General features: G+C 34.0%; 1 protein-coding gene across 1 annotated transcript in view; it reads left to right on the forward strand.

The window, feature by feature from the left end:
• The window catches only part of MTBP (MDM2 binding protein), a 74,688-nt gene that overhangs the window by 12,095 nt on the left and 48,966 nt on the right, over window positions 1-13,627 (forward strand). The window contains exons 8-11 of the mRNA XM_011973002.1: window positions 1,650-1,784; window positions 3,589-3,683; window positions 6,477-6,546; window positions 10,179-10,296. Coding sequence (XP_011828392.1) covers window positions 1,650-1,784; window positions 3,589-3,683; window positions 6,477-6,546; window positions 10,179-10,296 — 418 coding nt within the window. The remainder of the gene's footprint in view (window positions 1-1,649; window positions 1,785-3,588; window positions 3,684-6,476; window positions 6,547-10,178; window positions 10,297-13,627) is intronic.

Consider the following 13,627-nt stretch of genomic DNA (forward strand, 5'->3'; position numbering starts at 1 on the left):
GATCAAGACCATCCTGGCTAACACGGTGAAACCCCATCTCTACTAAAAATACAAAAAATTAGCCAGGCGTGGTGGCGGGCGCCTGTAGTGCCAGCTACTCAGGAGGCTGAGGCAGGAGAATGGTGTGATCCTGGGAGGTGGAGGTTGCAGTGAGCTGAAATCGTGCCAGTGCACTCCAGCCTGGGCGACAGAACAAGACTCCGTCTCAAAAAAAACCCCAATAAACAACAACAAAAAACCCCACATAGCCAAGTGGAAGAGTGGAAGGTACAGTTTGCTAGAATTGCTTTTGTATGTTTTCTGAAACTGCATGTTTACATACAAGAGAGATAATAGCAGAGTTATTTTCATGAGATTCTTTTATTCTCTTGAATAGGAAATTAAATGTCCATAAATTAACTACATAAATTACTATGAACACTTATTTCAAAATGGACATGACTTACACAACCCACAAACATTCGTTCATAGTAAGAGATGTCAAAATGAAATAGAAACTTCATAGAAATTCAGGATTAGAAGAGTCTACCTAATACAACATCCACGTAATACAAGCTTTTAAAACTTGAAATCACTTTTTTTAATAGAGAACAGCTTTTTAGTCAAGAGGCATTATGGTGATTAAGGACATAGATTCTAGAGTTATATTGCCTACAATCAAATCCCAACTCTTTTTTTTTTCTAGTTTAGCGTAGCCTGATGTGTAATGCTTAGCCTCTTGGTGCTGCATTTGTCTTTGTCTGTAAGATGATGATAATACTTCCTATCTCATAGATTTTTGTGAGGATTAAATTATTCAAAACACAGAGTTACCACTCAGTAAGCGTTAGCTATCACTATTGTTGTGGCTACCATTACTATTATTAGCATCCTTGCTATTACTACTTCTGCAGTAATTGATCTTATCAGCAACATTTATCAAAGACAAACTACGTGAGACATTGTACTAAGGATCTAGTAAGGAATAAGATAGAGCCAGGTGCGGTTGCTCACGCCTGTAATCCCAGCACTTTGGGAGGCCGAGGTGAGTGGATCACCCAAGGTCAGGAGTTCAAGACCAGCCTGACCAACATGGTGAAACCCTGTCTCTACTAAAAATGCTAAAAATTAGCTGAGCATGGTGGCAGGTCCCTATAATCCCAACTACTCAGGAGGCTGAGGCAGGAGAATCACTTGAACCCAGGAGGTGGAGATTACAGTTAGGCAAGATCGTGCCACTGTACTCCACCCTGGGCCACAAGAGTGAAACTCCATCTCAAAGCCAAAAAAAAACCAAAAAACAAAAAAACAAAAAACAAAAGGAACAAGACAGACAGCTTCTGTCTTTGCATAACTTACAGACTGGTAGGAAGCCAGATATTGAACAATGCAAAGGAGGTTGTTTGGTCCTGTTGCTGCGTAGAATGAGCTTAACATACTCTTGCCAGCTGGTAAAGAGCCAATGAGAGCTTTTCATGAAAACCTGAAAAATCGATGTGTAAGTTAAAATAGGATGTATACCTAAATGTAAGAAGCACACTTTTGAGCTGAGGACTCAAAAATAAATTTACACATGGGTTTCCCCTCAACTTTTGCATTGTAATAAGATGTATTAATCTTATAGCATTATTCATGATACTTGTAACTGTGTTTTCTTGGTCTCTTTTCAGTTTGGATTTGAAATTAGTTTTCCTGAATTTTGTTTAAAGGGAGTCACACCTGAGAATTTTAGTACATCTAACTTAAATGCTGACTTCCTTGCCAAAAAGATAATACCATCAAAGGATAAGAATATTTTGCCAAAGGTAATTGTGTTTAATTTTTTTGTGTGATCATTCATGCGTATTTTTGTTCCTATAAAATATGTTTGAATCTTGAATTAATATTACTAATATATGTGTTTAAGTGTGCTCACTAGCGTAATTTTTAATATGATTAAGTACTTAAGTTATACTGTGTCATCAGCATTAAATTTTGGTGATATTGTCATTGTTTTAGATGTTTAAAGATATGTAATGATACTAAATGAGTGTAATCCTGAAACCACCTTTGGTTTGGACTTTACTATGTGACCTTTCTAAGACTCAGTTTGGAGAGAATATGACGTAGTGAGAAGAGGGTATGTTTTGGTGTTAGGTAAACATGGGTTTGGAACCTGACTGTGTCACCTGTAAGTTGTTGTTTATAACCTTGGGTAGATTGATTAACCCATTTGTGAAGTGGAGGCAATAGTAACACACGTATCTTACAAAGTTATGAGGATTAAATGAGGTAAGAGTTTAATATCTGACATAGTACCTGACATATGCTTAACTTACAGTGTAAGAAGTATCAGTTCTTGCCCCATATCTTCTATACATTTGTTCTTAAAATGCAAGTAATTATAAAATACAATAATTAGGAAAAGGTTTATTTGGCTTTTTAACATTGGAAAAATAACATAAGAAGATATTTATATGAGGTATCTTAGAATTCACTTTAAAAGAACTAATTTAAGAATGTGGAAATCAGTGGTCATGAAGTTAAAAAGATGTCAAATTGATGGTTAATATTTTCTAATCAAAGGGTGGTACAAACAGAGAGTATAATTTCTGATTTGGACTCATTTCTCAATATTTGTTTAGAATTGCTTACTTTAAGTAACTGTGGCCATCTTTCACAGGAATATTAAATTCTTTTCTAAAGATTAGAATAGAAAGATTCATGACCTCAACTTTTCTTCAAGTATGAATAATGTATCCAAATTTTTGCTACTGTTGAAGAGAATCTTAGGGTACAACTTCTTCAATAATGTAAAATTCATATTCTCTCTCTGTATATGTATAGACACACACACTGTATAGACACATATGTTTATAGATATATATATACACATAATCATATATAGTGAAATTACTCCACTTTTTACAAGTCTAAAACTTTGTGTAACTTCTTCAAGAAGTGTGCTCTTTTCTTTGCCTTTCATGTGAAGCACTATGGCTCCAACTATTGAAATAGCAGCCCTTCAATAACAAATTCTAATTTAGTTTTAGACTTTACCCAAGAAATACAGTACTGAAATTTTATTTTTTCTGAATGGAGCTTTCTATGTTAATTGGCACATGTTGGCTTCACTATCTTTGTAATTTATTTAGTCTTTTTGCTAGAATTTTTTTTTTTTTTTAATGTCAGTGTACCACTCAACCTAAGTTCATCCTGGAGTGTCTTTTCTTTCACTTTTTTAGTCTACAGAGTCCACCTGCAGAGGTAGGTTGCTAATTTGTTTCTTCAACCCTATAGCCTATTGTATCACCTGTCTGTCTTGTTGAAGATAAACAGCAAAAGTTGAGAACTGTTGTCCTCTGTTGCTTACCTCCTCCCATACTTATTTTCTCCTGTGAAAGCTCTTCCTGGTTACTAAGTGATCTTCATGTCTGTTTCTCTACCCTGAAAGGTAGAATTGAAATTGAAGAAATTCTGGTCTGCTATAGAGGATTACATACTAGGCATGCATAATGTGTAAAAAGTTTCTTTTTAAGATCCATTTTAAAGTTTTAAACCCTTAATCACTAATTTGTTTACTTTTGTTTATGGTATTTAAATATTACACAATTTTAACTTCTTTTCTAGGTTTTCCATTATTATGGCCCTGCTTTAGAATTTGTGCAGATGATAAAATTATCAGATCTACCCTCCTGCTATATGTCGGACATTGAATTTGAGTTGTATCCTTTCATTTACATGTTCGTTTTAGATTACATTTTCTGTGTCAGGTAGAATGTTCTGGTATTGTCGGGTAAATATACATGTTAGACATATATTTTTCATTATATTCATTGTTTTAATGTTGATGTTCGAGTAGGCTGCTGGACTCCTTATTGTTGGAGTTGCTGGGGAAGGAAGTTCTTGCTTTTCCCACCTCCTGGATCCTATACCTATTTTATCAGAAATCTTCCTCCCTATGCAAGCATTTTTATTTTTGTTCGGTATTGTTGAGACTTTTCTATGGATAGAACTGTGGAAATAATACAGAAGTGATTGAGCCTTGTTTCTTTAATGCAGTTATAATGTTCTCTGCTTGAGCATAGGACTAATATACTCTCACACCTAGTCTAGCATTAACTGAAACTTTGTCCTTCCCACCCACTGCCCAGACATCACCATGTATATATTTTATGTGCTTTTGTTAACTTTACTATTTTTTTTAAATAGTTTTAATGCTTTTGGGAAATAATTTCCCTTTTCCTGAAATCCAGGAATACATCTCCATGACTTCTATGTTTTACTTAATATGTTTCTGCTGAAGAAGTCTGTAACTGCAATATATCATAGCGTGTAGTAAGCACTCGATATTGTCAGATGAATGACTTTGGATTATGTCAGCCTAAATCAAAATACTCATTATTTTCTGATTGAAAATTCCTTGCTGCAGAAAAGATAACATTTACTAAGGTATAGGAGAACCTTACCCAGCTGAAAACTGTTTGTAGTCTAGACTCTCTAAAGAGAGTAGTCGTTTTTTGGTTTGGGGGTGTTGAGGGCAGTTGCTAAGTAATCAGATTGGAGAGGCTTTTCAGATTAATCAGGTCCTAAAAGACCTTACATATCACGATTGGGGTTAAATTCTATCCGAAAGATAATGAGGAATCATACAAGGATTATAAGCTAGACAGTAGCTTAATGAGAAGTAAATTTTAGATCATGCTGGTAGGATTTTGGAAACTTGAGCAAAGCTCGAACTAAACAAGTGGCATTTGGAATGGAGAGCCAGGAAAAGTACACGATGTGTTAAAGATGTAAAATCAACACGATATCATGATTTATTTATTACATGCCGAGAAAGTGAGAAGGCCAGAGAGTGTAGTTGATTCCCTATGTTGAAACTGGTGTCGCTAGTTGAGATAACATGAGATGAGCCATTTTCATAGAGGAAGAGGAGTTCAGGTTCGCGTAGTTGGAGTGGTAATGTACATTGTAGTAAAAGGTATAATAGGTAGTTTTAAAAAATTTTTTATCTTTTGTACATTACTGTTGAGAACCATTTAGCCAGCATTCTACCTGGCAGTGTAACTGTAGATGTTACTTTCAGATATAATCTATTATTAATCCTTCTTTTCTCTGTCCTCATCTATTAGCAGCTTGTTGGGCAGAAGCCGTTTGACATATTTATCTTACATTAGATTCTTGCCTTAGACCAGTGGTTTTCAAACCATCTTCCAAGGAAAGTTGAGGACTCGGTTCTCTGGATAATGGGATTGAAAGATAAGTTGAGTGGGCATGGCTCTTGGCCCCCTCCTACTGCAACCAGAGCAGCACCTCTTCTGCCCTAAATATTGGGTTTCCAGATAAAATGTCACTTGGAAAAAGTTTCTGCATCAAAAAGGTTTGCAAAGTGTACTGTAAACTGTTTTCATGGTACTACCCAACATTTAGATGTTTGACCGTGTTTTTACATAATGTTCGGTATACTTTTTGCTACCATTATGTTAAGAAAAGTTCTACAACATGGAAAAAAAAAATCTTCCCTTAAATACTGTATTTATGCTTTTAGAATAGGCAGAGGACTTCCTGGTATATGGTGTAGAGAGGAGGGAGAAATGTTAGGAATCTGTGGGGAAAAAAAAACAAGTAATTTATATACTTAAAAAATGTTTAAATATTTCTCCTGCCATCACCATGAAGAAACATAAGAATCAGTCAGCTGATGTATCATTTTATGTATTTAAGTAAATATAAATGGTATCATATGTATCTGCAAATATATTCAACATATTTTAAACTCTCTTTTAAAAATATATAAGAATGTTTAGAAATACTCCTAAGAACAGAACATTTTGTATAAAAAGAAATTTGTATTGTATAATTATATAATAAAGAGAAATACAATTTCTTTTTATACAAAATGTTCTGCTCTTAGGTGTATTTCATTTTGTATAAAAAGAAATGAAACACTAGCCTAGTGTTTTTGAATTTTTATTTAGAAGCTACAGTTTTTATAAATTTCTTGTTCTTGTGGTTTATAGTAATGCTGTTTATAGTAGCACTGTTTCTTAGCATTTAAACAATGATGCTAAACAAGGCTTATCTCCCATTACAGAGGGGCAAGTTATGAAGGTAAAATTCAACAATTAGTTAATTAGTCACAAAATGTTGGCCATTTCTTCTCTGAGGGCCTCTCACACCAGCACCTTCCCTTCTATTCTTTTGTCATCCTCATTTTCAAATTCTCACTTCCATACAATCATATATTTTAGTGGGCATTTCAGTGGACACCACTCTGCCTCAATCAATCCAGAATTAAACAAATAATTAAACAAATTTTTGGAATTTTCAAAATTAAACAAATAATTGGAAAAATAATTATCCTTAGGGAAAGGAGTAATTGTTAATGGCTACAGTTAAATTTTTTAATAAATGAATTTAAGCAACTGTGGAAGAATTGAAATAATGAAACTTATTTTAAGGAGTACATTGTTTCACAGGTACCATTACATCATTTCTTTAACTCCTTAGTACAGAGGATTGACAAACAGTACCAAACAGAATTCTGTGTTGCTGTTGGAGCAGATTTCTTCTCTGTGTAGCAAGGTATTGAGGGTTTCTTGGGGGTTTTTTGTTTGTTTGTTTTTATACTTGCCATTTAAGGATGTGTAAGAAAATGGATGTAAGTTACTAATCTGTTTGCTTAATGACTTGGTTTCTTTATTGTAATATAGGATAATTTTGGTCCTAACTCATATTAAGATATTTTGGACTTTTCATAATAACTGTAAAAGTACTCTGCAAACATAAGTGACATTTTGTTTTTAGGAGAGATTTTCAAAAATGAGCTTTATGACTGGTAATTGTTATTGTTAACCTACTTCTTCAACATGCGATTTCAATTCGATGAGAAGACATTCATATACTTGCATTCTTTTCTTCATGGTAGGGCAGGGGATGAAAGTGGAAAAAGCTAAAATTTTACTAAATTGTCATTTGGGAGTTTCCAATTTTTCTTTCTAAATTCTGATGATGTTTAGGAGATTTATGACTATTTTAACAGTTATTTTGTATATATAATGATGTAAAATTGGTATATTTTTAACTTTAAAAAATTACAATATAGATAATTTTAAGTGGAATCATCTATTTAAAATCAAATTCAGTTTTTAGTAGGAAAAAAATGAAAGTTTGCTTTTTTTCTAGTTTATTCAATTGTTATGTTTCTTGGAAAACAATTTTTAATGCACACAATGTTTATTGGCAGTACTTACGTAACATTTTCTTATTGTTTTAATAACAAGTAGACTAGCAAATAATCCTGCAGGGAGAAAATGATTCTTATAATTATAGCAGTTTCCCTATGGTGCTATAATCAAGTCTTGGTTATAATTCCTATAGAAAATCGATATAGTAAAGGAAAAATGATTTTGACCTTAAGATGTATACTTGACTATATACTAACTTAAGATTTTGACTTCTAGCCTCTTTTTCTATAAATTTAATAGTCCTTTGAATAGGGCACCAAAGTATTTATTTGATGAAGTGGCCTTTACCAGTATTACCCTGGCTTTTATCCTCTAAAAATAACTAATTTGCTGAATTTTGAAATTTTAAAATGTATCTTTTATCATTTATCCAACATATATTCTACTGTGTGTGAGGTACTATACTAGATTTTGGGAACCCAGTAATGAAGTGTACAGATGACGCTTCTATACTTGTAGAACTTACATTTTAGGGGACAAGCAGAAAATAAGTAACTGCAGACACAATAAGAATTATGAAGAAATAAACAGCCTGAGATAGGGAATAAGTCAAGAGACCCTACTTTAGATAGAGGTTAATAAGGCCATACATTTCTCCAGAACTATTTGCAGAGACATCTTATGAATTAGTATATATTTTTTAAGTGCACTGAGAATAAAAAATACCCTGTTTCTATTTTAATCCAGGTAGCTAAGTAGCTCTCTATATAACCCTGTCCAGTCACCTAATCTTTTGGAGCTGCTTCACTGTATGGATTGAGAATATTATTATTTATCATTAATTATCTCATCTATATTGTCAGATAAGGGAGGGAAGAAATATAGATGGTATAGTAGAAAGTCTTCAATGGAAGAGCATGGTTTTTAGAAAGCTTGACTTTAAGCCATAGCTGCCCCACTCACTGGGTTATAGCTTTTCATATTGCAAACTGGAAATCATAATCCCCGTGTTACCTATTTCAGAATTGTAATGAAAACCAAATTGGATGTATTTTATAAACTACCAATTATGATGTAAATGATGGTTGCTACATAATTTTTTATTGTCTTTGAAGTTTATGTGGCCCAAATGGTTGACACACGTAAGTGAAACAGTTTCCTTAAAAGTACAAAACACTAGATATTCTCTAAGTAATTTGAAGGTATGGTGAAATTTATAGAAATTTTACAGAGAAATTTGTAGAAATCTTATAGAGACTCTTTTTTTTTTTTTTAAATAAGACAGAGTCTCACGCTGTCACCCAGGCTGGAGAGCAGTGGCGCGAGCTCAGCTCATCACAACCTCTGCCTCCCAGGTTCAGGTGATTCTCCTGCCTCAGCCTTCCAAGTAACTGGGATTACAGGCATGTGCCACCATGCCTGGCTAATTTTTGTATCTTTTGTAGAGACAGGGTTACACCATATTGGCCAGGGTGGTCTCGAACTCCTGACCTCAGGTGATCCACCCACCTCGGCCTCCCAAAGTGCTGAGATTACAGGTATGAGCCACCATGCCTGGTCTTATTGAGCTTTCTAATTTGCTTCAAATGCTGAATGGTCAGCGGTGAGTTCTTCTGCAACTTCTTGTGTAGTTGTAAGAGGATCAGCTTCAATCATTGCTCTCAATTGGTTGTTGTCTACTTCCTATGGCCAGCCACTATACCACTCATCTTCAAGGCTCTCGTCTCCTTTGCACAACTTTTTGAACCTCCACTGTACTGCATGTTCATTAGCAGTTCCTGGGCCAGATGCGTTGATGTTGCAAGTTGTCTCCACTGCTTTTTGACCCATTTTGAACTCGAATAAGAAAATTACTCACATTTGTTTTTTGTCTAACATCATTTCCATAGTCTAAAATAAACATAAACAGCAAGTAATAAGTTATTAACAAGAAAATATAAAGCGAGAAATGCTCGTTAAAATGATGTATAACCTAACCACATTTATTTAAGAACATATTCCAATATCAAACGGCAAATTTCAACAATGCAAAAACCACAATTACGTTTGCACCAACTTCAATATTTATTTTTATATCTGTGAATTAAGAATGCATAAGTAAAAATAATAAATAGCAACAAAATATTAAAATATTAGTGATCACATATTTCATGTAACCAGTCCATCAATATAGGACAATTAAAAGTGATTTTGCACTAGCTCTAAGATCTTTGGCAAATGCTTTGCCTAAATTTTCCCAGAGTTTTAAAATGAAATACCTTTTACTGAGATGTGCTGATTGATGTAGCTGCATTTCTGAATTAACTGGAAAAATATAACTTTCAGAATTGTGGTTTGTTTTATTCAGCCCTTAATAAACTGAGAGTTTACCTAAATATATTATGGTGATTTTGTTGAACCAATATTTAATAAGCATCTGTATCACCAGCCCTGGCAATACAAAGATGAATAAGCTGAGTTTGCTCATAAATCAGTCAGAAGTTGCTGTATGTTTTCTACCATATAATTCATTGTCTTCTCCTCAGTTTGTACCTATTAGCATTAAATCTCTGATTTCCAGGAACAAAGTTTCTAAATTGCCTGCAAATGTATTTTAATTTTGAAACTAGAACAATAATCCATCTAGTCAAAAAGTTATAAGATGATGGTTAAATATAACAAAATATTTTGGTGCTAGAGCTCAGCCTTACACTGTTTTGTATATAGACAAATAAATTATATCCACAACCTGAACTTGAAACAAATATTGTGAATTTTTCAGAGATGTATACCTCAGTGGAAAAGGGAAGCCTGTAGCATTGAATGCCTTTACTGTTTTTGTTTGTCTGCATTTTAGCTTTTGTTTTGTTTTGTTTTGACAGAGGGTGGGCCATTGTTCTTACTTTTTAGTTTTTATAGTAGAGTTATTGGGAGAGGGCATTACTAAATGCATGTTAAATTGGTGAAATATGAGTGGAAAATTGTCACTTGGCACTACTCAAGAGTGAATCTCAGTGTGCAATCAATGAAAATATGATCTGTTTTATCCAGGTTGGTGCTCTTTTTGTATTGCCATGTACCATTAGTAACATACTTATTCCACCTCCCAACCAACTCAGTTCAAGAAAATGGAAGGAATATATAGCTAAAAAGCCTAAAACAATCAGTGGTGAGTATTACATATTTCAGTTGTTTTAATGATGCAGCCTAGTTAATGTATGTATCAAATTTGAAGTGAAGATAACATTTCTATATGAGAAAATAGTATTTCATATTATTGCTATTGATTACCAGGAGTCTACATCATTTTCAGATTTTTAATTGCAACCTACTGTAACATAAAATATCTCTAACCATATTCATTTAAAATGCTAGTGATCTAAAGGCAGAACTCTTGGTTCATTAGATAGCTAATTATATTGAACATGGGTTTTTTTAGAGATGTTTCAGGAATCAAATATGTGAAAAGAGCGGTTCATTTATTATATGGTACATTAAAAAAAAAAACCTGTGATAATTTTTTGAAGAAATTAGTAGAAGTTATTTGTTTATTTATTTAGAGATAGAGTCTCACTTTGCCACCCAGGCTAGAGTGTGGTGGCACGATCTTGGTTCATTGCAACCTCCACCTCCTGGGTTCAAATGATTCTCCTGCTTCAGCCTCCCAAGTAGATGGGATTACAGGCACCCACCACCATGCCTGGCTAATTTTTGTATTTTTAGTCGAGATGGGGTTTCACCATGTTGGCCAGGCAAGTCTCAATCTCCTGACCTCAAGTGATCTGCCCGCCTCCGCCTCCCAAAGTGCTAGGATTACAGGCGTGGGCCACCGTGCCTGACCTAAGGATTTTTATTTAACAGTTTAACTGTATCTTACACAATATTCCAAATATTCTATTTTAGATATACTGATTCATTTAATTTTTGTAATAACCCCGTATACTTATTTTTATCCTCATTTTACAGATGAAGGAATTAGAGCTTAGAGAAGTGACAAAGCTATTAGTTGGCAGAACCTATGGCTGTCACTTCTCCAAGGGTTTGAACCTGTGCTCTTGTGCTCTTTACCACTACTCTGTGTTCCCACTCGGTTCCTCTAGTATGTTCAAGATGTCTTTATCCAAATGAAAATTTCTGTTATAAAATCAGAGATTAAGTCTAAACCCTAGTATTTCATGAGGTGATTGTGGCTTAGAACGTTAAAATTACTTTCCCAAAGTCACATTGGTGAAATGTGTTCCATCATACTTTGGCTTTGATGTGTGTTTTTTAAATTGAACAAAATTTTTTTACTTTTTTTTAGCTTATAGTTTTTGTGACCCATAATGTGATGGGACTAAGAACTGTAATTGAGACATGTGTACCAGAACTATTATGAAGAAATCTGTAGGAATACTCTACAGGGCCCTTGAATTTTGAGGAATACAATTTTAAAATCAGTAGCTTATACAGTATAGATTTTCTATTTTTCCGTGTAAGAAACAGGAGAGATACTGAATTCTATTTTAGCAGATGTTGAATTGCAAATGTAGGTAAGATATCTGTGGAAATTTAAATGTAGAGTTTGAATTTTAGATACAGATCTCTAGATAATAGTCAGGGCTGGATATTTGGATTTTGAGTTTTCCAGCAGTTTTATCTATTGTGTAATAAGCCACCCCAAAACTTAGTGGCTTGAAAGAGCAAACACTTTATTTGCTTATAGTTTTGCAGTCTGAGCTGCCCTCAGCATCTACTGATTTCACCAGAGGTCATTGATGTGGGTGTTTTGAACTTGCAAATCATTTGGAGGCTGGGTTCAGTGGAGCTGGCTGGTTTTCTCTCTCCATTTAGTCTCAGAGCCTTTTCCTTGCCACATGGTCTTGTCACATGATCTCTCCTGCAAGTTAGCTGGAGTTTTTCCATGGTGGCTCGGGACAAACATATAGAACTTGAAACTACCAAGACTTTTTAAGGCTTAATCCCAGGACTAGCCCAGTCTTACTTCTGTTACATTCTGTTATTTAGAGTTAGTTACAAGAATAGTCCAAATTCAAGGAGGAAGTACCTATCTAAAGATGTGAATAATAGGAAGCCACCAATGTAAAAAGTCTACCATAGGTGCCTACTAGTTAGGAATGTAGAATGTTGGTTAGGAATGGTTGAAAACAACAACACATAAAGAACATGGCTAGAGAAGAGAGCCAAGGATAGAGTCTTCAGAAATACAGTCATCCCTCAGTATCCACTGGGAATTGGTTCCAGGACCCCTGTGGATAACAAAATTCCTAGATGCTCAAACCCCTCATATAAAATGGAGTAATAGTTGCATATAACCTGTGCACATTCTCCTGTATACTTTAAATCATCTCTAGATTACTTATAATGCCTGATACAATGTAAATGCTATGTAAATACTTGTTATACTATATGGTTTTTAAAATTTATATTCTCTGTTATTAATTTGTTATTTTTAAATTTTTTTCTGGAATATTTTCAATTCGTGGTTGGTTGAATACACAGTGTGAAACCCATAGGTGTAGAGGGCAAATTGTACCTGCATGTAAGGTGAAAGTGGAGGGAAAGTTAGGAAATGATATGGTAAATGATCTTTGGAAGACCCTAGCAAGTTATCGTTAACATCAGCATTAAAATTCCATTGATAAAGAGCATGGTGCAAAGTGTGGGAAATAAAGGAGCATCAAACTGGGTTTTTACACTTGAGGAAGTAGATTCATGGTCTTTTTCTTTGTGAAATTTATACTCAAGTGAGGAATGTACCTGGGAAAATATAAGTCTGTTTAGCCAACATTGTGAAGGCAAAATGAAAGGTACTTCCAGAGTGTATGACCTAACATAGCCTTAAGAGTTCAAGAAAAGTTTCCTGTAGGAGGAGACATTATTACTGTAACTTACGGCACCATACTAATACATGAATAATTGCAGCTTTTAACCATTCTCATCTCCAGGGAACAAATATGTATTTGGTAATTTTGGCACTTGCTAAAACAATCAGAAATAGATTTTCTGAGTGGCAATATAGTCAATTTCACTTATTCTGCATATAATCATGGAATAATACTGATGCACTTCTCAGCTTTACATATGTCCAAAATTGATTAAACATATGTAGACATATGCAGTCAGTTAATCATAATATTAACATCTCAATAAACTTGAGTATATTCTGGCAGCCCATTCATTATTTATTTTTCCTCTTGTAACTTTCTCCAACTTCAAACAACCATTACGTTGGAACTTCTGATTTTAAGGTAATTTACTCTTAACTTAGGTGTGGGGTTTTTTTGGCATGATTTCCATTGTAATTTTAAGAAAATACCTTGTGGCTTGATTTGATTTTTTAAAATTATCTCTTCTTGAAATTTGAGCATTAATATTGGTAACTTGTGAATAATAATAAGACACAGATCACATAATCTTTGAAGCCAGATTGTTGATTACTGATTAGACTTTATCATTAAGGGCTGATTAAGCTGACACTTTACAGTATTTTTAAAAAA

Source organism: Mandrillus leucophaeus, unplaced genomic scaffold, assembly GCF_000951045.1.
Source record: "Mandrillus leucophaeus isolate KB7577 unplaced genomic scaffold, Mleu.le_1.0 Scaffold133, whole genome shotgun sequence".
Classification (NCBI taxonomy): domain Eukaryota; kingdom Metazoa; phylum Chordata; class Mammalia; order Primates; family Cercopithecidae; genus Mandrillus; species Mandrillus leucophaeus.